Below are 23,433 nucleotides of genomic sequence, written 5' to 3'. Positions count from 1 at the left end.
GGCGACTCCAAGCCAAATGCGCTGTGGTTGCACGTAACGGTGGCTGCTGTGTCCTCATGAAAGCCTTCTGTTTTACTTTAATCAATTTTAAATACATACTCACCTGTGTTTTATTATCTACGCCAACCATTTACGCAGGTTACTATAAGCAACCGTGGACGCATCTGGCTGAAAGTCACCGGTTAAGACTGTTAGCGGACAGTAGAGTCACTACAGCTTGCCATCGCAGTAATGGCGACGCCGCTAGATGGCAAATCACACAAAGCGGTTGCTAGATTCGTCTGTAAGAAGTTGTGGAAAAAACACTACCTCGTAACATCATTGAATCATGGACAATGCATCAAAGCATAAACTTGAATGAGCCTTTAAAAATGTATAAAGTCATTACAAAACAGAAACAAACAGAAAACCTTCTCACCATAGTTAAACTGGCTGTTGCTCTTCTCACAGTTGATGACATTAAAACGGTAGGGAACGTCTGCCACCATGTTACTGACTTCAAAGTAGAACCACTGTGTGTGCTGGCTACTGTTTGCGTCTGCATTCAGTATGAGGTCATATTCATATCTACGGAAGAGAAGAAGAAGAAACAAGACACATGCTGCAGTGGTTGTATCAGTGTTGAATGTGGGCCTACTGTGTTAGGACTACATAGAAGTAATAATACCACTCTGCTTCTCATTGACTTACTTGACCTTGTGCTCATAGTGTGTGTGTGTGTGTGTTCCGTCCATACCTGCGGACCTGAACAGCCTTCCTTAGGTTCCCACATTCAAACTTTGAGAAAAACCTCAAGGAATCAGATGGACACTGGAGACTGACAGACAAAGAGACAGAGCGGATTTAAGGGCGTATTATTTAATTTCCCATTTGAGCAACTCATGAAAGATAATGAAAATGAAATGTTTACAATCCAAACATTCATCTTGTACAGCTTAATGCATGTCTGTATTGTGTTTGTGCATGTATATATGTATACCAACCTGGTGTCTTCCAGGTCAAACACGACCTGGTTGATGATTCCATCAGTAGTGAGGAAGCGTTGGACATCCTCAAACACTTTCTGCCTGATAAAAGAAAGCACAGGCATAAATATGTTAACATTGAGAATGTCCCTTCAGGTAGGTCTTTCTCTTGGATTTGCTCACTCGAGCCATGTCTGAGGTTCTTTCTGTATCAGAAGATTTGATATGTGTCTTGGACCTAAACTGTGATTTGTGGACAAGCAGTAGTACTTTTAAGTTGATTCTGTGACAAACCGTAGCAAATTTCGAATGCCTTTTCAGTCCTTGTTAAAATCCCGGCAGCATCATTCTGGATCAGCTGAAGCTGTTTGATGGCTGTCTTAGCCAGGCCACCTTAAAACAATACAAAGTTTATATGTTGCTCAATGTTGGCAGGCTTCCACAGAAAGCTTTCGATCCAATTGCACTAAGAGGAACGGAGTGCCTAAAAGTGAAAAAAAACGGACTGAGATGGAGTCCGAACGAAAAAAAGACAGTATAAACGTTATAAAAGGTCCAAAGAAACGTTCTGAAAATACCTGTTGTACTATTATCCAGGTAAACTATTTCTAAAGGATAACACTTACACATTGTAATGCATGCCAATTCAATCAATTCAAAGGAAGTGAGAGTGAAAGTGCACACGTGCACAACAAATTCCTTTATGGGAAACCCGCAGCAAAAAACGTTTCATAACCTTTTTAAAGTGTTTACGGGATCAGCATGCTCTAGTCACCAACACACCCCAAGTTGACCTTTTTTAAAGTCAAGGACTCAACAGTTTACAGCACCGTGTTTTACTGTTCGTCTTTGTAGACAAGGCGAGGCTTTCTGAGGGAAACCCGAAATGTTAGAAAAATGCTTTAACAAATAATTCACATGACCATTCTTTGATCTGCCATCCCTATGACTGAGGTTGGACAAAAGAAATAGACCAATGCTGTTATTTGTCTTGTGGGCCTCTGTGTTGGTTTTCCATTTAAATGTCTACAGCTAACACACAGCATTAACCACTCTAAAAGTAATATTCTGTGTGAAAGTGTTTTTTCCTCCCTGTTTGCAACAACAGCCTGGTCAGCTCCATGATATTCTGTTATTTAAACATTTTGAAGAACTAAATAAGCAAAGTAGTCCCATGGAGAGAGGCAGAGTGGACGGGAGGAAAACATCAGGGTTAGAAATGAGACGGAGCTTGAAAGGTCGCTCGCATTAGGCCTTATCTCACTCTACACCTGAGACAACTTAGTCGCAAAGCAGCCCGAACTAAAATTGCATTCACATTATTTCTGTTAAGGGACTGCAAAAGTCCAAAAATGTTTTTGTTTTATTTCGATGTGAGCGGCAACAGACATAATTAGATTGAGTTCAGAGTGAAATTGCATCTTTAACATTAACATATGTGCAGATTTAAATTACACTCATATAGCCACACAGCTCAAGTAACAATAGACACAATTAAAGGTTTAATACATAAATTAGATATAATTACCGCGTTGAGGTTGTATGTCTCCGCCAATCATGTCTGTCTAAACTTTATCTTTTTATCGGATTAGACATTTATGTGAAATTGTCATAATTAGCATGTCAATACATTTGTCCACCAAAAAAATCTAATCAGTTCCTACTTGAATCCAAGTGGACGTTGGTGCCAAATTTGAAGAATTCCCTCGAGGCCTCCCTGAAATATTGCATTCACAAGAATTGGAAAGACGTGAGGTCACTGAGGTTTAACCACCAAAATCTCATTCGTTCATCCTTGAGTCCAGCTGGATGTTGGTGCCCAATTTGAATAAATTACCTCCAGGCGTTCCTGAGATTGCGTTCACGAGAATGGACCGGACTTTTGTACAGACGGACGGACAACCCCAAAACATAACGCCTCTGGCAACGGCTGTCTGCAACATTTCCATATTTCTATTTCTAGAGAAAATTGTTTAATTCAATATTTTGGAAAAATAACATTTAAAACAAGACAAATTAACCTCAGGGTAGCAAGAAAATTACATTATTTTATGCATATGTACCAGATCCAGATGTCTGGCATCTTTTCTTGGCTGCCAGTTCATTAATGTCTGGGGTTGGGTTCTGTGCTGTGGAAACCCTCACGATGGAGTGAAGGTGCATCAGTGAGACGACTCCTGTGTGGGTTTTCGTTCATCTTCATCACAGAGAACAGCTGCCCACACAGGTACATGTATGTGCTTCCAAACGTTCAAAACGTTCCAAAGCGTTTGAGCAGCATATAGGCGGAGTTGAGGCATCGTTTCGGGGATGAAGCTTGGAAACTGTGCAGCGCCCTCAGAGTCATACTTTGACTTGAGTGTGTCAATACACTGGAGTTCCATTTGGAAGTGCACAGGTGCTCTTTCCACATCAACTGCAAACGTATCGCTGAGTAGTTCAAATTCTGAGCTGCAAAGTCGGCAAATCGCAGAGTAAACTCTGCCAAGTGCACCCAATTATCAGCAAAATGCACACTCGGGAACACAGCGGATGACACAGGGTTTGTCAGTGTTTGACCCAGTTATTATAGACATATGATATTTTCTCGCATGCCGGATATAATTGTACCGAGGGCCGAATATATGCTGACAATTTAATGACAAGTCTCTCAATGTGTTGATCCTTACGAGGCTTTTCATCTGGGTTAGAATGTTGTCCAGGGCCCAGTTCAGAGTCTGCATTTTTCCTTTTCAAATATTTCTCCATCGCTGTTCGTCTCGTCACCACAACCGCTCCCCGTGCATCATTTCATTCTACTGTCTGAAATGAACACATTATTGCACTACCTACTGCCAGAGTATTTATTACTTAGCCAGCCACGATGTTGCAGCTCAGACGCTCAACAATGGCAAACTATTTGCAGCAACTAAATAATATTTTTTTTGACCGATTCAGGGAAATTGGACATTTTCCCATGGCACACCTGATGATCTCTCTCAGCACACTGGTGTGCCGCACAGCGGTTGAAAATCATTGAATTAGAGAATCATTTGTGAAATACTATATTTTCATTTGTGAACAAATCTCATGTACAGACCCAAACCAACACTCTACAAACAAGTATCGTGTATCAAGGCCTGATAGTATATCCTCATCCTCCGTGCCATAGCTCCATAGTTAAAAACATGTCAATGAGCCACACTGTTGCTCTGGGTGACAGTTACTACACACAATATGTAGTTTTATTCTTACTCAATCCCACACACACCATCCCGCTGCCCCATATCCGCCCCATATCCGCCGCTCAAAATAGTCCCCAACAAACTTTTAAATAATTCATTTAAATAAGGACTATTGATGAATACTCGGATGTTGATTACAGATGTCTCTTTTCCATTGTAATTCGATGGCAAAACGTTTTGGGCCCTATTGTGTCATATAACAGAAATTGTCAAAATTGATCCAGCGCTCTTCCAGAGGGCTTTGAGATCACCTGAATCAACGGTGGCAGGAAGTCAGGTGACGAGAGAGAAATCGGTTTTGGACTGTTCACCCCCAGTAGTCGATGGTATGTCTTTTAAGTATGACCAGGAATCTTCCATAACTTTAACCGCATCTTAATTATTGTAACAATATCCTAAGTAAAGTACTTATTTGCAGCCAAACCACAATGTAACATAAACCTAACCACACCTCAGCCACAGCATTGTGAAATCAATAAAAAATGATTTATTTTCCAACAGTAACAGTTTATGAAGGACCTGACATAGAACATACTTCCATGTGTCATTCTGGACAAACAACAAACTTTGGAGAACTTGTTGTGGCGTTGAGCAGCAGCTGTCAATATCTAACTCTGGGACAAAGGGATGGACTGACTACAAGGTCTAGACATGAATTGTTTATAAATATTGGAGCCAGTAGACATGACCCAGAATGAGTGCTGACGTTTGCCTTCGCTAAACTCGGCACCACTGACGCCAACATTATCTACTCACATCAGAAATCTGTTTTTGACGAATGAAAGAACCTCTGGAAAGACATTTAAACTTCCCTGTTTACCTGCGTCCTGATAATGACAAACTCTAACGACTTCAGGTTAAGTGTTGTCCGAGAGAGCTGAGCTAATGTTCATGAATAACCTTTTCTTGTTTACAAGAACCAACTGGTACTTTGGAACTAAAATATAAAACCTGAAATTGACTCTGATGCTAAAAAAGAAAACCGGTGACGGTCGCTATCGGCAGCAATCAGCCCAGAGATGAAGACGACTGCATTGAAATGCACGGCACAGTGCAGAGAGTTCTACACAACATTTCTCTGTCTTCTCCTCTCTTATTCTTTATATATTTTGTCTTGTTTATTGTAAAATAGTGTACGTACATTGAGAGCAGAGTGGAAACCGGAGCCAAATTCCATGTATGCGTACGCATACGGGTCTGATTCCGATGATGTATACATGATATGTGTAGCCTCATAGTCTGAACCTAAACCCGTATCACAGCAATATTAATAGATCTATTTTACCTAGACTATTTCACTACTGTAAGAGAGCCGTGCAGCTCCCAGTGCTGCCAGTGTTACATGAAGACAGAGAGCACACCGACAAGAAGGAAGAAGGGAAGAAATCACAGGGACGGCAACGGCAGTGTCACGTCTGCTGGAGAGGAGGGAGATGGCTTCATAAAAGAACAGACGGGGAAATAATGGAATGTGACAAGGAGACTGGGAGAACCAGTAGAGGTGTGGGATGATAGTAATGAGTGAGTGAGTGAGGGGGGGGGGGCATAGGTGGTTTGGAGAAGAAACGAGGAGGAAAGCTAAAGAAGAATAGTGTGTGGAGGGAGAGACTGATCCTCAGGCTCTGTCCTCAGACAGGCTCAGGAGCAGCAGGTTGCAGTGACACACTGGGCCTTGTGCAACGATCACTCCAACAAACACACTTGTTCTTAAGTGGCTTGTACGAGTGATTTAGGAGAACTTGCAACATTTTCGTGAATTTTGAATGTTCTGTCAGGTCACAATACAATCTGTATTTGACCTGTAGTAGGAGTCGTGTGCGAGAGTCAACTTTTGCACTTGGACATGGATTGTATATTTATACTTTGAAGGAATTTGGAGTTTTAAAAGAGAGAATTATTCTTTTTGACTCTGCAACTATAGGCAAATATAATTGTAGATGTATACATGTAGCCTAATGATATCGCCATTGATTTAAATTGGCTATTGATGCTATTGTATAAACCTACATTATTAATATAAACATCTCAAATGATCTGACCAACCTCCCGTTGCAGTATTCGATGGCCTTGCTGTTTCTCGTATGGAGCCATTTCTTCTTTCTTTTAGTGACCGTCCAGCTCTGAGGGGCATTACGTAGCATTAACAGCACGTGTTATTTTTCCCTATACCTTGTCTTTAGCAGGTCTCTTAATTCTGCTGCTGACGCTGTTAAAACAAGACTTTCCTTTTTGGATCTCCGAAAATAGGACTTCAATATAGGACAAAAGGGGCAGGGCGGGTAGCCTTATATGGTATCCTTGGGGCGTTCATTTACATATTTCACAGGTGGTGTCGAGAAGAGTTGAGCTCACAGAGAAAGCCGCCTTGGATACATGCATACACGTTCAGGGGAAGGTCAGGATATAAAAAGCATAAAGCATATACTCAGAAATCAATAGATAAAGTGTAATCGAAAGATAAAGTGTATGATCGTTACATAACGAATGTTTAAAACATAGTGATTTAACAAATGTAAACCTGATAATAATAATAAGTGTATCTGAGTATAGTGCAGTCAGAGTGTAGAAAGTACGGAGAAAGAGGAAGTGAGCTGAGTGCAGGCCTTAAGAAAATAACGGCTGCAGAGAGGAGAGAAAAATCGAATCAGTGTTTTAAAAGCAAGCGCGTGCTGAATAAAGCGATTAACAACTGTAACTGATTATAATAACTAACTGATTATAACAACTGTAACTGATTATAACAACTGTAACTGTGATTATGATAACTAATCTGTGTTAGAGATGTGTGAGTGTAGGAAAAGGGGAAGTGCAACAGATGTTGAACACCCAGACACGCGCAGAGCTTGATTAAGTAAGCGCCCAGACAGGGAAGTTGGGGTGATTTCCTCATGCACACACACACAAAATGTAGGCACTTTTCAAAGCACATGCACCAAATCAATGATGTCATGTTAATCATGGGCTGAGGCAGGACGTGTTGGGGAAGAGGGGGGAGAGATGCGAGAGGCAGCCCAAAAGTGTTATAAAAGAAGTAACTTGCAAACAGCAAGACGGGATTTCTGCACGGGCCGTCCAGACTCTCTGAGAAGAAGATACGGACGATCGCGACTGAAGTATTCGAGGACTTCGTCTCTGTTCACGGAAAGAAGACCGCTGTTCGTGGACAAAGAATTGAAAGACGGAGATTTTCCCCTCCCCACTGCTCGACTTTAACAACTGAACAACGGAGGAACGCAGCAGTCCTAGAAAGACTTTGTACTGAGCCTTGAGGACTGTTGGCCGAACTCCGCTGCGAGAGCAGGAGGAATCCGAGGGTCTGGCCAGACCTTCGCTCCTAACAACTCCAAAAAATAACCTTTTCATCGCACCTTTGGAAATCCAGCTCCAACCGAGCCATCTCGGCATCTAAAACCAATGAGTATAATCTAAGAAGAAAATTAAAGAAACGAATCAAGTGTAGTAACATTTTATGTGAGCTGTAGCTTAACCCTTGCTAACTAAATATAACCTGCAATAAATATCTAATCTGCATTTAAAGTAAATTTCTCAAGTGCATTTATTTGCTCAAGCAGTAAAAGTTCCTTGTGGCAGTAAAAAGTTAAATCCATTGTATGTCTAACAACTGAGTTCTGTAAGGTTATCCTAGAGACCGAATCCACTTAACAATCCATTACGGTTTTAGAAGTAATCCTAGCCGTTAAAACCTAACCTGGCATTTACCAAGAGCACAGATCCAGAAGAGGGAAGCTGCCATAACCGACGCGACTGGTAGGAGCGCCCGGGGTCAGGGTGGCCCCTCGGCCGAGTGCACTCAGACCGGAGGAAGCAGGGTAGACGTCAGGAGTAACGGCAGTTAGAAGAGCCAGGCGAGTTCCCTCGCAAGAACACCAGCTCGACAATCTTTTAATAGAGAGCTGAGTCAGTAAGTAGCCCCGTATCGGGCCAGAAGTACCCCAGGATCTAACAGTGGCATTCATTAGGTTTAGTTATGTAAAGTAATGAGCAGAGTGGCACACTCGTACAAGAAATAATTAAAGTTTGCTTAAGCATATGAAAATGTTCTCGCTTGAGGTTCATTGTCCCTTATGGACTTCTGTGGGGAACGGAGAGTCACCCAAAACCTACGTGGAGAGCAGGACCGTCCTTCGGCGGTTCGATCCCTGGCTCCAGCTCCACTTGTCACATGTCGATGTGTCCTTGAGCAAGACACTGAACTGAATAAATGTCTCCTGTAGCTGAGCCTACGGTGTGATAGAATCTGAATTGTAAGTCGATTTGGATAAAAGCGTCTGCTAAATGACTGTAATGTAATACCAAGTATACCAAGTACGGACTTGTGTACTTTGGTGTATGAACTTGGGAGTCTGGACTTTGGAGCCCAGACTCGGGCGGTTGACACAAGTACAGTCAACCGGGTATCGGGGTGGGGGGGGGGGCATCCCTATCTATGACAATACATGATTCTGAAAACAGTCATGAACTACATTGCTCCTCTACAGACATCAGGTGAGTGCTGTAACGAGCATGGCGTACCTCTGTATGTTGGGTTTGCGTGGGGCCATGGATTCATGTCCTGGCGGTGGTAGGTGCCCCCAGAAGTCCGGGAAAGCCAGGATGCTGAACCCTGGAATAGATTTGGTTTTGGCAGCTGCTGCGCGGTACAGCTTGGGCTCATGGTGGGGGATACAGGCTCCATGTCTCTCCAATAACCTGTCTATCATGGTACGATGGTGGGATTTGTCTGCATCTTCCTCCTCATCATCCTCATCTTCCTCTCTCTGACCTAGGGGGGCTTCATCCCTATAGGTAAAGAAAACAATCACAAGTTCAGACTGCTAGATTTAGCAATCAAAGGCAAACCAGTTTCAAAGGCGAGATGATTTTATGATTTGTGTATATTTATAGATATTTGTGTCTTTTGTGATGTTATCAACATAGATGTTCCATGTCAAATTATATAAGATGTATAAACTGTCAAATGACTGTGCAGGAGCAGAATAATGGGTGCCAAAAGATTCGAAAGACACTCAAGATAACAGAAAAAGACACTCAAGATAACAGAAAAAGACACTCAAATGTACACATTAACCACAGAGAGACATTAAATGACTACAGAGTGTTGCATCTCTTTCAGTCTGGGGGTTCCCTCTTTGTAGGAGGACCCAGGAGGCTTTTATTTGTCCGTGACTCCATGTCAGTGGAAATCAGACGATATGTAGGTCTTTCCCAAAGAAATCCCTGTAATACAACTCCTCATACTCAAACAGACATCTCTCGGTTGGAACATTACAGGACACAGCATGAGCTAGTAATAATGGATGGGATGTGAGGGGAAGTGAAGAGGTAACGGTCAGCTATCAATGTCCATCATCAGTGTTGAGGCTTTACACTCAGAGTTTTCACTTGACTTCAGTTCATTCAACTAACTTAAATTCTGTTCCTCTGGCAGTTTAAAGAGGGCAGAAATTGTGAGTGACAACAAAATGAGCTCACTCACTAAAGCAAAGTCATTCTAAAGGTATTAAGAGATGTTCTGACTAAAACGTTGTGCTTGTACTTGCTTAGGCTTCTACCACAGACCTATACCCGTCATGGCGTGGTGAAGGTTTGGGCACCCTGTAGAGCTTTCCTCAGAAGAAACTTATTGTTGTCTGGGACTTGCGACTGAAATTATTTTTAAAGTTTAGTTTTCAACTCTAACAATTACATCTAAACTACCTGTACTACAATAATAACACTAATAAAAAACTAAAAGGTGGAGCAGCGAATCTGCCAGGTGTATTTCTGGATTTCTGGATTATGGAAACAGCAGATGGTGCATTTAGATGTAAAGATGTGAAGATGTGAAGAAAAGGCCTTCAATTTAGTACTGACTGTCATGACGGACAGACTCTGCCAAGCTGGCATTGATGCCATACATGTTGGTTGAAAAATGATTAATATCAAATCACACATATTATCACAGTAATTACTCACAGTGACTAAAATAGGACAACATTTTAGATGAGTAATCCTTCAAAATAAATGATTGGAAAAAGGCATAATTATAGAGTTACATTTGTTAAATTAAAGCATTTCTAAATAGTTTTGGCCCAATAGGACAAGGAGCTTTCATTTTCTGTTGATTCTGTTTGCAAGTACCCGATTCCTTTTAGAAAACCTCTCATGTTACTGCAGCAGGGTTTGACACTCAATGCAGTACTGGTTATTTTGGGGTGACCGTGGCTTACTGGGTAGAGAGGGTTGGCCGCCAACCGAAAGGTCACGGGTTCGATCCTCGGCTGCACTGTGTCCTGTGTCGAAGTGTCCCTGAGCAAGACACTAAACCCCTAACTGCTCCCCGGGCGCCTGTCATTGGCAGCCCACTGCTCCCTACATATACAGGGATGGGTCAAATGCAGAGAATAATTTCCCCACTGTGGGACAAATAAAGGAATGTTTCTTCTTCTGGTTCTCCCGTGACTCCTGTCCCTCCAGCGAGCTTAGCAGTACGGCCCGGCTCTCCAGCTGCGCGGTCTTGGTGTCGGCTCCCAGCAGGGAGAAGCGAGGCTCTGCTCCTGCCTGGAGGAGGTGTTTTTAAAGGAACAGGCTCAGTGTCCTCGATGAATTCTTTCAGCCTCATTTCCTTTGTGCTTTCAGATTACATGTCCTTTCATCATTATCACAGTTTGACAAATGCCTTGTCCAGGCATCCATGCAGAGGACATATGGAGTGTGAGCGTACCTTGCCTCTCTATCCTTGGTGCTGAGGATGCTGCTGTGACTGTGGAAATCACGGGCCTCTAACTGGGCAGCAGCTGGAGAGAGAAAAAGAGACAATTGAGCATTTGGATTGCCACTTTTCAAGAATAAGAGGGAAGAACAATAAGGTTGTGGTTTTTTAAACAAGGAAGGTTTGTCATGCTACAACTGGTCATGATGAAAACAAGGGCAGCGTATTTCTTCTTTATGTATACCTGTATATGCTAATGCTATCTCGTTTAATTAGTATTATCTGGAAAAAAACATTTACAGCAAACATTTGTGTGGTGAAACAGATTAATGGCTGGCATTATATTACAAATGACTGTATGAATATATAGAATATGTTGTGTAACTAAAGATGGGTATGAATAACATTTTATTCATTTTATTTATAAATGCAACACTTAAGATGCAAAGCTAGGTGGTACACAAATGTGTATTATCACTTCTGGATCTTTTGAATACAACTTTTTTTATGAACCAGACATTGTTCGTTTACCAGTCTGAAGGCTGTTTAGTATTGGTGGCCATGCAGAACAGCTGCACTAATCCCTACTTTTACATGAACAATGACTCGTACAACTATACATGTGAAAGGAGTTGCTCGCTGTGAACGAAGCAAAAAGAATTATCACCATTTTAGCTCATTCTTTTGATTTTCCAAAGCTCTACTCATCAACCTCTAAAGCTCTGATGAAGTCACTGTAGACTACCTGCTCAGCAGCAAACAGCAGACAGGCACAGTGAGAGACCAGCTGGTGGACATAGTGGAACATTTAGCAGCTAAAGAGACACGTATTCCACTCAGGAACTGGTGGAGACCAAAAACAGAGCAAAAACTAGAACTACAGCCTCGCTGTTGTTTGCCTCCACGAACAAGTCAAGTTGCAGTTTACATCCATGTTTTTCCAAAATGTCATCACTTCATTTTTTTGATCCTATTAATAGAAGATACATTTCTGGGCTATGGACACAAATGTGTGTTGTGAGGTAACCTCAGCCTTTAACCAAATGTTTGTGCAAAATTTGAGGAAATTCCCTCAACGAGTTTCTGAGATATCACGAGAATGGGACTTGACCCATGACCTTTGACCACCAAAATCGATTCAGTCCATCCTTGAGTCCAGGCGGATCATCCGGTGGACACAAGCACAACTCCGGGACAACTTTCTAAGGCAACGGTATGTCAAATGTTGCACCTTCATATTGTTTTGCTGTCCCATAAAATCTATGAATGCATCTGTCAATACACGACAGTAACATCTCGTCACCAGGACGAAGTAACAAAACATGTTCTTATTAAATACACTCGACACGTTTACACTACACTTCCATCTCACTTGTTGATAGTCCTGTTATCTGTTCCTTTGTGCACTTTATTTTATATTTCACTTTATTTTAGATTTTACTGTAAATTGTAATGTTTCTACTTTGCACTGTGTTGATTGTTGTTGATTGTTAAATGTTATGCACCTCCCGTCATGTCAAATTCCTTGTATGTTCAACATACCATGGCAATAAACGGTTCTGTTTTAATCAGAAGCCCGGTTGGTAACGCTCTACTTGTGAAATGAAGCAGCTCAATACCGGACTTATCTTGCTCTTAAAAGATGTGATGTTGATGGAGAGAGCTATTCAACCCGTCGTTATTTGTGATGAGGAGATAATTCGCTTCATTTTCTCGGAAGAGGTGATGCAGTTATTCTGAGCTGTCTGTGAGTAGGTTATGGTGTCTTTATCTAAATATTGATATCAATGTTGGATTAGGGTGTCACGGATCACAAACCTCACGGTTCGGTTCGGATCACGGGTCAGGAGTCACAGTTCGGATCAACACAGAAAAGGGGAGGAGATAAATATAACTTTGCTTTCCATTTATTAAAGAACTTCAAGAACACTTAAAGCAAAGAACTTTGGGCTGTAGTCTTACATGAAAACAAAAATATTGAAGATGTCCAATTTGAAACAAAATTAAATAAATAAAAACAATACATTCAAGAATTCTGTTAAGTTTAAGTGCAACAGGAGTTATGTCGATATCCTCGTCCTTTGATCAATACTGAAAGAAAGAAACAGCCAGTGAGCTTCCACTGTTTACACTGAACTGAACTGCTCAGCAACAACTTGGGTCTGTGTTTACTTCCTGTCAGGTCATTCAAATACACAATAATGTTACATTACTGTGACATTATTGTCAAAAAGATGAGAATATCTCCATTGTCTGGGGAGAGGGTGAACCTTTCTGTGGTGACTGGAATATTATTGGGCGTGTCTAGCTTCACTCTGATGCTTCTGTCAGCACCTGAACCAGGTGTGTGTGTGCGTGTGTGTGAGACGCTCACAGAGGGGGCGTGTCTACAGCACCTGCCCCAGGTGTGTGTCTGTGTGACGCTCACAGAGGGGGCGTGTCTACAGCACCTGCCCCAGGTGTGTGTCTGTGTGACGCTCACAGCGAAGACAAAATGTTCCCAAACTTGCGACTTAAATGACGCCGCGGCTTCTGACGTTCCTCCGCTCGCCATGACTTCACCGTTAAATGCTTCTAAGCTGCTCCGTTCACTGAACACACTACTGTTTCATATCTGTTCACTGACACTCTGCATTGATATTCGGGGACTTGTTACTTGAAAAGGAACAGCAACAGTAGAACTTTATGAACACACTATGATGATTACACTGTAAAAAAAAATAAAAAATACTCGATTGATCCGCGGTTCATGAGTGATCCGAACCGTGAGGGCTGATCCGAACGGATCACGGATCGATCCGTAACACCACTAATGTTGGACATTACATTTGACCCGTCTCTGACCTGGTGTGTGTCCCTCTGGGTGTGTCTCTGAAGGAGACCCTGAAGGGGAGGTGGACGCTCCGCCCCTCCTGGAGCTGTGAAACCGTAAACCGTTGAGCAGCGCCGCTTCCTCATCTGATGAAGACGACGATGATGCCGTTGAACTCTCCTCTGGCTCGGAACTCAAATCCAGGTCCTGTGAGACACAATTGTTGGTTTGCAGTCACGTGATTTGCTTAAAGACAAACATGTCTTCGACGTCTGCCAAAACACCAGTTTCATGCCTCACGCTTCATTTCGAGGACTTTTGAACAGACGTGTGGACAAGATGTCTGGAGGAGCAGCATGTAAACCACTCTCAATCCCTTCACATAGAGTTCAAGACACCAACGTCTCTCGTCTTATTGGGATTTCAGTCAGGACACATCCAGAAAACGACAAATATTGAGGAAATGTTATGTTTTTTATCTAAAATATGAAAACATGAATGCACAACTGACAATTCTGGTGTAGTGGTTGGTTCACAGTTATGTGTTAGCAGAACGTATCAGTTCATCTGTAGAGTCAACTTTCTCTTTAACAGCATGTCAGTTGACCTGCCGGGAGAACACAAGCATGTGGATGCAGTCGGGTCAGAAACTCTTGTTCCACTTGACAAAATCCAGATTAAACTTGGACAATGAAAAAATAAAATACGATTGGACGAATACAAAACCAGGCTTGGGTTCTCCATTTCTCTATCTGACCTTTCGGTTCCAACATATGGTTTAGATTCGTTAATGTCCAATGTATGGATGGAGAGGCAGACACTAATGTATGTCTCACCCCCACCTCTGTGTACACGGAAGAGTATAAGAACTGTTTGACTTTTTAGTGAAGTTGAAGAAATCCTACAATCTAGCAAGCTGTGTTTTTCCTCCCATGATTCATGTCCAATAAAGAATTCTGAGTTGATCTTCGAGTCCAACCTCATCTGTGACCAGTCTTTTCAAAGGCAATCAACAACCACAACTTCAACAATGTAACCTCTCCACATTCTGTTGATGATCTTCGTTCATTTTTGAAAGTTTTAAACAAAGATTGTGTCCAGATTGTACCTTTTTTGAAAATGAAATGTTCATGTACGTGGGTGTGTTATTTCTGTGACTAGGTTTGAGGTTAATTAAACAGATTTTTGATTAACTTTATGATTCTATTTGTCTTTAGATTTCGGTTATAAAAGTGAACTATAACTTTAAAAAATAGCAAGCAGAAACACTGTTGAGTGGCAGCAAGATTATTGATCACAACCCACAGATATGAAATGTCGATTAAATATGCGTCTGACACATTGAAATAAGAGCTGTGGTCTGCTGACTCGTTACAGCTTATTAGTTTAATCCTGGACTTTTGGCGACCAACGCCATTACTGTTCTAGCTCCATCTGATATAATCTGCCATTGGAGAATTTTGAGGCAGTGTAAAATGATAGTCAGCAGTCCCCTTGGATATCTGCATATGATTATGTGCTCGTCTACACTGCCAAACACACGTTTCCTCCTGCACATGTATTGATTCAAAGTATATTCGTTATCAGGGAAATAAAGAGTTGATTCTCTAAACTTTTTTTATTTTTTGTTTATGGGATCCTGGAGGATGTCAAGTTATCCCAAGTCAAAAGGTTACAGTCTAAACTCTGAGAAAGCAATGATTCAGCCTGGCCTCAATGTCAACAGCATGGCCACTCAACAGCTATTTGGGTTATTGACATCAGGAATGTGGAGTCATGAAAAGTAGCATCAAACAAGGTGGTGGTTTTTTATATGCAATCATCATCTTTAACTATCTATTCAGTACAATTCCCCAATGAGCACGAAAACAGATGCTATCACTGAAACCAGAGCAGTGGAACCAGCAGACTGTTATACATGTGTAATTAGCTTGTTCCGGGCACGCCGGTGTCTGCAGAGCTCTGAGCAGCTGCTTCGTTCACTCGTGCCTCAGGCCAGCACTGGATCTGCTTCTCCAAGCTTGAAGCGTGAAGTTTTTTTTATCACGGCTTGTACACAGTCAAAAGCTGAAATTTGAGTTGCAAATGGATTCCAACCTGTCTGATCTGCTGACAGGTGTTTTCCTCTGTTGGACTCATGTGTCTAGAGATCTCAGCAATTATTAACATAGTGAGTGAAATGTCATCAAGATTCCTTCTGTGTGGAAGGCTTTCATTTTGATAAATAAAACATGACTTTATGGTCTCAATCTCTAGTTTCTAGTCTTCTTCAAGACAGCATGATTTTCATTTAGTACATTATGGTCCATTTAGAGTCAAACAGACCATAAAGCAGGGGATGGCGGGCTTACTGTGATTGACAGGTCGCTGCGGCTACCAAAGCCTTATACGGCATCTCTATGTCACTCATTGGCCGTAATCCAAGATGGTGATGGCGATTTTGCCAAACTCGAGGCTTCAAAGCGGCACTGTTGGTGTCCCAAGCGTAACTAGATTAAACAATGACATTTTCAGAATCTGAATCTGAATCAGAACCGTTTATTGCCAAGCAAGTTTTCACCTGCAAGGAATTTGTCGTGGCGGAAAAAATTAGTCGTGGCGGAAAAAATGTTGTCGCTTCAGTCACTCCCATCAGTCGTTAGTCAAGTTAATGGCAGCCACGCTCATTTCCTAACCCTAACTAACAAGGTTTTGTCACCTAAACCTAATTTCCTGTGAAGACGGAAGTTTATTTTGGAAAGACACGATGCATGTTACGACTCTATACTGAAACATCCAAAACTAGAGGGTTACCGAGAACGTCATAGTGTGAAGCGTATGGGCCACTGACCAAGTGTCTGCATTTGACGAGTTGGGAGTGAGAACGTGTTGTTTCTACAGCATTTTCTACCGTCGAAGACGTGTAGCTTTCTCTCAGACCACTTCCATGACAACATGCTCAATGAGTTATTTTGTGTTAATAAGCGAGGCAGCTGATTGGATCCACTGATAGTTGACTTTGCTCTCACAATAAGTGTTGGTAGGGGACCGTCCTCAGTACAATCAACAGCATTGTCTGTGTTTTGGGAAGTTAAACAACCTATGTTTACATGTTGCCGTCAAGCGAGTTGGAACATTTTAAAAGGCAGCAGCACTTCATGTAATCCTCCTGATACTTACTTTACATAACAAACATACTTATCTTTTCCTAAGTTCTCTGCTTCGCTGAGGCCATGCTGTCTTTTAACCAGTACTATTCATTATCTGTGCTTTGGGTTCCAGCCAGGGCCACAATCATGTTTTGCACACAGCGGAGGCAAATTCAGTCAGACAAATGAACTACGGCACAACACAATGCATTGTGATACACAGCTAAGCTGTCTTCACTGTGAGAGACATAGAATACGTGACATCACATGGTGTATTTGATGTCGGAAACAAGCCTCTTGCTGTAATAATCAGTCATTGTATTTCTTTAGTAATGCAGAGAGCATCTGGGGATACATTATTTAAAAACCTTTTTTATCCTCTTTATATATTCTGACAAATTAGCATGAGTGTGCTTCCTATTAGTCAGATATTAACACATTCATCATGAGTCAAGTCAGATGGTATCCTGTGCTTTATGACATGAAACATTATCATGGACCGAGGCACTCGTTCATTATCTTCCATCTGTCTCTGACACAATCTATTTCTGTCTTTCTTTTACACACACATACACACACACACCCACACACATTTGATTCAACATTTAGTGGGATCAAGACAGGCCTACATTGCATTTATTATCCCCGCTGGAGATGATGTGCCCGTGCGTGCTCTAGTGTGCGTGCATCGCTGTGTCCGTCTGTCTGTCCGCGGCTAATCTAGCGCACCCATCAACCTAATATTTGTTTGTGCTCACGTATGTATCACTCGCTTAGCAAATGACAAACTGAATTGAGCGCTGACTACAAAGGAGCACATCGGTAGAAAAGAGAGTTAATTAGCTGCGGTGTGTTTGGCTAACAGAGCTAACCGCTAACTGAATTTAACACTGTGCTACACTTGGTGGTGAGACTATGGGGGGGGGGGGGGGCATATGTGGTTTGTGTTCATTTAATCAAACATTTACCGACAACAATACAATACAGGCATATAAAACAAAGCTGAAATTAAAAAATCATAGCGGCACAGGTCACACCGGGCCTTTCACAATCACTTCACAACTGTATGATTTTCTACACTTGATGCAATTGAATGTTTATCTCACAAGGACAACAGAAACCCTCTCTCCTGTTTCCATGAAATTTGTCACGACAACCTCTGTTCATAACCGTTGAAGTCAGGATGACCATGACCATGTTAGAAATTAGCACACACAAACACACACAAACACAAACACACACACACACAAACACACACACTGTCAGTCATTTCCTGTCTCTCTCTCTCTAATCAGTCATGTCCTCCTGCAGTAACAGCCATGTAGGTCATGATGGTAATCTGCATACAGAGCACTCTGTATGCATCCTCCCTCTCCTCGTAGGCCTTATTTCTTACACAGTTTCTTATCTTACTGTGACGCTCCCAAACTACACATCAAACCAACAAAAAAAGTTCATCAGTGTCTTCCAGAAACCATCTGTTCGAAGTCTTTTCTGATCCATAAACTCAATGTTTAAAAGTCTGCTCAATTTGGGTAAATCAAACTCCTTGCTTAGGGTTAAAGAGCCATTGTCGTCACGATTAAAAGAAAACCTTCAGACCTTTTTTTTCCCGTCTCGATGCTATTTGACGTTGATTTTCTTTGATAATTTCCTTTACATTTGTACAGCTTGTTTCCAATGGTGGAAATGAAATGGAGGTTCCACGTGCTATATATATTAAGCTATTCACATTGTACAACCTCTACTTATAGCCTCTCCTGTGTACTGTGTTCAGTAGCCTGCAGTTCAGTCGAACTTCACAAATCAATCATGGCTTCCTCATTGCGCTAAGGAGCTAAAAATTGAATGCTTTTCACAGGATATGGTTCAAGTAAATTTAAAGTTATTTTGGGGCGGAAATTACATTTTTTTTTAAATTTTCGGGATTTTGACAATTCATTAATTTCATACAATAATTTTTTTTTTTAAAGTAATATGCTCTCCTGAAAACCACTAGTCTCCATTGTTTACATCACTGATCATCGTAAAACACACTTCATTCAAACTCAACAGAAACAACTTTGTTAGGGTAGTTCCACTGTTGCAACAATACAAGTCCAGACATTCCACATACTGCCGCCAGTCAGTGGATTCCATGTGAAACTCATCGATTTTCGACTCAATCGACTCATCGATTTTAATGATGTCTCCATCATTAGCCGAGACTGCAGTTCGTCTTCGGCGCCAACGAATAATGTCATGGGGTTTGTTTGTTGCAATGTCCTCAAACTCACTGCATAATTGCTGCTCACTCTGCTTAACTTCCTAACTGCTCTGACTCAAGGGGGGCACCATGTCAGCCTCCATGGTGGGCAGGTATAAAAACAAAAGTAACCACCATAACTGACCTCTGTGCTCCTTTCTACCATTTACCAACTCTTATTTCCGGTGCGTTTGCGGCATCAACCGGACAATACCGTAATTTGACCGACCGGCTGTGTTTCATCTGTCCAACAACACCAGTGCAGCTGTCGTTACACATGACCATTACACACGGCTGTGGCTATTTGTGGCTATTTTTTTAAATATTTGAATCCATTTTGAAACAGAAGTGCCTCAAGACCGAATTTAAATAAATAAATGTAATTGAATGGAAGAAAAATAATGATGCCTCTAATGTACCGTACTTTTCGGACTATAAGGCGCTACATTTTACCCCACGCTTTGAGGCGTCGGCTTATAGTCCGGTGCGATTTATATACGGATTTTTCCGTAGCTTTTCTCCGCCACAACAACAACCGCAACTTCCGGTTCCGGTCTAACACAACATTTACTAGCTCCCGACACAGAACAGTTGCTACCAGCAACCCCTCTGCTACCAGCTGTTACTGACAGGGTCGCTACAATATGGATGAAGTACCTTTGACCTACCTCTCACTAGGACTGTTAACAAAAAAGGTTGAACGGCAAGATGCTTTTAACAGTACATGTCCGACTCGCTAGCTTCTAAGCTAATTTTAACATTACCGCCAATGGGGAAATGCTAACCGCGATTAGCATTAGCGAATATATAATATATCTTCGTACTTCTTTTCATGCAGTCATACTTGCATTACAGACTAAGGTCTCTCACGGCTACCAAACGAAAAGCAATGAGGCAATAACTGTTGTTGCTCATAGCTCTGAATAGCTGTTGTGCTAGCAGCAACTGGCCAAGCCAGTTAGCCGTAAATGCTATTCAGAGCTATGAGCAACGTAGACACGCTGCATGAGAAGAGCAACTTTTTCTCAAGTCTGCCAGTGGATCCTAACAGCGTGGAGCAGTGTGAAAGAATCCACCATCACCAACGGGTTCCGAAAGGCTGGACTGCTGTGAGATGAGGAGGACAGCGCAATGAGGACAGCGCAAGCTCAAGGGCGGATTTGCCTCGGGAGCAAAGTGACACTGAGGGTGCAGACGAAACACGGACTGCAAGCACGAACGAAGCAATTCTGAGGCTGTTTAATTCCGACACTGAAGAAGAGGACTTCAATGGTTTTAGTGCACAGGAGGACGAAGATGATAGCAATCAATAGCGATCCTGCGTGTTTTTGTGTGCGTGTTTTTGAGTGAGCGAAATAAATCATCTTGGTTTGCAATATAGCTCTGCTGTCCTGAGTCTGCATTTGGGTCCTTGAACACACCACATCATGAACCGGTCGGTACCCGGTATGTCCGACTCGCTAGCTTCTATGCTAATTTTAACATTACGGCCAATGGGGAAATGCTAACCGCGATTATCATTAGCGAATATAATATATCTTCGTACATCTTTTCATGCTTCATGCAGACATACTTACATTGCAGGCTAAGGACTCTCAAGGCTACCAAACGGAAGAAGTAAAACGAAGCAGCGTGTCTTCTCATTAGAATCTAAAAGCAACGAGGCAATAACTGTTGTTGCTCGTAGCTCTGCTAGCTGCTAGCACAACAGCTACGGTATTCAGAAGCTATGAGCTACGAGCAACAACAGTTATTGCCTCGTTGCTTTTAGATTCTAATGAGAAGACATGCTGCTTCGTTTTACTTCTTCCGTTTGGTAGCCTTGAGAGACCTTAGTCTGTAAGTATGTCTGCATGAAAAGATGTACGAAGATATATAATTTTCGCAAATGCTAATCGCGGTTAGCATTTCCCCATTGGCGGAAATGTTAAAATTAGCTTAGAAGCTAGCGACATGTTATGATGTTCAGAGAAGAAGACAATTTTAGTACTGTTAAAAGCATCGTGCCGTTCAACGGGGACACCTGCGGCTTAGACCAGTGCGGCTTATCTATGTACAAATTCTTTTTTCCTTTTAAAAATCAGCCGGTGCGGCCTATGTACAGGTGCGCTCTATAGCCCGGGAAGTACGGTAGTGATATAAAAATAACATTACACAACCTAAAACAAATTATTAGTTACATACATCGTTTCATAATAAGATTCTACCCCTCACATAAGCTAAATTTCCAGTATTTTGTAAACCGTGTATAATCTGGTCTGAAGCCTGTGTAAGGTGCATGCATCAGTTTGTCCTGCTTCCAATCTTTGTGCTAAGTTCGGCTAAACATCTGCATTTTTGTGTGGGAAACAAGGTGACCGTTACGTTAACTGAGATGTACCCATTAGGAGGAAATTTATGTTAAACTCATTCCAAAGTGACTGTTCTTCTAAAGGATAAAATTGTGGTGGAAGAAGCTGTTTTTCCAGTCTGCCCGGGGAGTTACAGCTCAAACATGGGCTGAACACCAGGCAGACGCAGAGCGCTGACCTGCTGATGACAGTACAATTTGAGTGCCATGTCAATTTTCTGAAAAAGAAATATAAAAAAGAAATTACTTCCGTCTCCCACCTCAGCTCTTATTCAATTTTTCACATTTTCAAGCACTTCGCTCTGAAGTATGAATCTACTAACTCGGTTTGGGCAACAAAACCACTTAGTTTGGTCTAGGAAAAGAAAGGTACTGACGTTAATTGGACTTACTAACAAGTAATGCAACGAGCAAATTACGAGTCGCTAAGGTCACTAACAACTGATGTGACAAAATTTCACCGTAAACTTCTAGTTTTGCACGAGACACTAACAGAGGTCTCCCGGACAAGAATCTCATGTTTGGTTTGACCCATACACCTACATTGCTCTGTGTGGACCAACCCGCACCTTATACTTCAGTCAGTTTCTCTGAATGTGCAAAAAGGATACGGGTGTGTTCACATTGGAGTTGTTTGCAAGCCAGGTGTATTGCTTATACATGCTTCGGGGTGCCTTTTTTCAGAAGCAAAAGGAGTACTGACCAAACAACGTGACCCCACAGAAATATAGGTGAAATGATCTAACGGCGCATCATGCGGTGGTGGAATGTAATGTGTAAAGACAAAGACAGATGCACAAGTGTACACACACACACGTTTGTACCTGGAAGTCATGTGAGAGTTCAGGACAGAGGCGGTTGTACTGTGGCAGCAGCTCTTTGGGTCTGTCTGGGTCAGGGCGATGACGAAGTTTTCTCAGGTCGGTCTCCAAATCGTCATCCTGGACAGAGAGACACATAGGGGTCAGAACAGATAGAGGCAAACTCAGTCACAGAACAAGTTGTTGAAAAGGGAGGCAGACATCTGAAATACTTTTCCAGAAAAAATCTAATTTCTATTTGACAAAGGGGGTGTTGTTGGAGTTGTATTTCTTGATCTTAAGAAGGCATTTGACACTGTTAATCATCGTATTTTTTTGTCCAAGTTGCCCAGCTACAATTTATCCTTAGGTACCCTTAAATTGATTGAATTGTATTTGCTAAATAGATCACAGTATGTCCAAATACAGAACTATCAATCTACTGCCATTCACTTGTCCACAGGCATCCCACAAGGATCTGTCCTGGGCCCACTGCTGTTCTCTTTATATATCAATGATCTTCCATCAGCATGTTGTGACACCAACATCCAAATGTATGCAGATAACACTGTAATTTACTTGCATGGTTGCAAATTAACTCACTAACTCCATGGTTCATGTAACTGCATGGTTAAAGCAATGCTGTTTACAACTAAATGTCTCCAAAACAGTGTGTATGTTTTTTACAAACTGGTAGTGTAGAGCCGGATGTTTTTGTATCTGGGGAGAGGCTACAGGTTGTACCTGACTACAAGTATCTCAGAGTACTTTTTGATTCCAAATTATCAGTCAAATCTCAGGTGAAAAAGGTCTGTAACCGGGTCAAATTCAATCTATCAAATTTCAGGTTCACACAAAACTATATGTGAATGTCTGTCTCATGTACAAGATTATACATGGCTTGACCTCTCCTCCGCTCAAACTATTTGTTATCATAAGAACAACTGGTTATCGGCTCACAAGAGGTGCAGCAAGAGGGGATTGCATTCTCCCACTCAGGAAAAGTGCTTTCAGTCAGTCTGCATTCTCAGTACAAGCTGTACTAGAATGGAACGCCATCCCAGCGACCATTAGAGAACTACAAACATACAGTTAATTTAAAGCTCAATTAAAGAAATGGTTAGTTAGTACCCAGCTCTGTCAGCACTAGAATGTAACTGCACCTCTGTCCGTGTTGAGCTTCCCTCGATCTGTCTG

At 41.9% G+C, this 23,433-nt stretch overlaps 1 protein-coding gene across 1 annotated transcript in view; it reads right to left on the bottom strand.

Annotated features, from left to right (window-relative positions):
• agbl1 (AGBL carboxypeptidase 1) overlaps window positions 1–23,433 on the bottom strand; it is a 174,828-nt gene that overhangs the window by 74,123 nt on the left and 77,272 nt on the right. The window contains exons 11-17 of the mRNA XM_079273586.1: window positions 22,261–22,377; window positions 13,746–13,920; window positions 10,914–10,986; window positions 8,723–8,989; window positions 984–1,067; window positions 737–817; window positions 419–567 (exon numbers count right to left, since the gene is read on the bottom strand). Of these exons, the coding sequence (XP_079129712.1) occupies window positions 419–567; window positions 737–817; window positions 984–1,067; window positions 8,723–8,989; window positions 10,914–10,986; window positions 13,746–13,920; window positions 22,261–22,377 (946 nt within the window). The remainder of the gene's footprint in view (window positions 1–418; window positions 568–736; window positions 818–983; window positions 1,068–8,722; window positions 8,990–10,913; window positions 10,987–13,745; window positions 13,921–22,260; window positions 22,378–23,433) is intronic.

This window comes from Melanostigma gelatinosum (genome assembly GCF_949748355.1).
Source record: "Melanostigma gelatinosum genome assembly, chromosome: 1".
NCBI classification, from domain to species: Eukaryota; Metazoa; Chordata; class Actinopteri; order Perciformes; family Zoarcidae; genus Melanostigma; species Melanostigma gelatinosum.
Note: the sequence above shows the minus strand (reverse complement) of the source record. Positions and strands in the feature narration are given on the sequence as shown.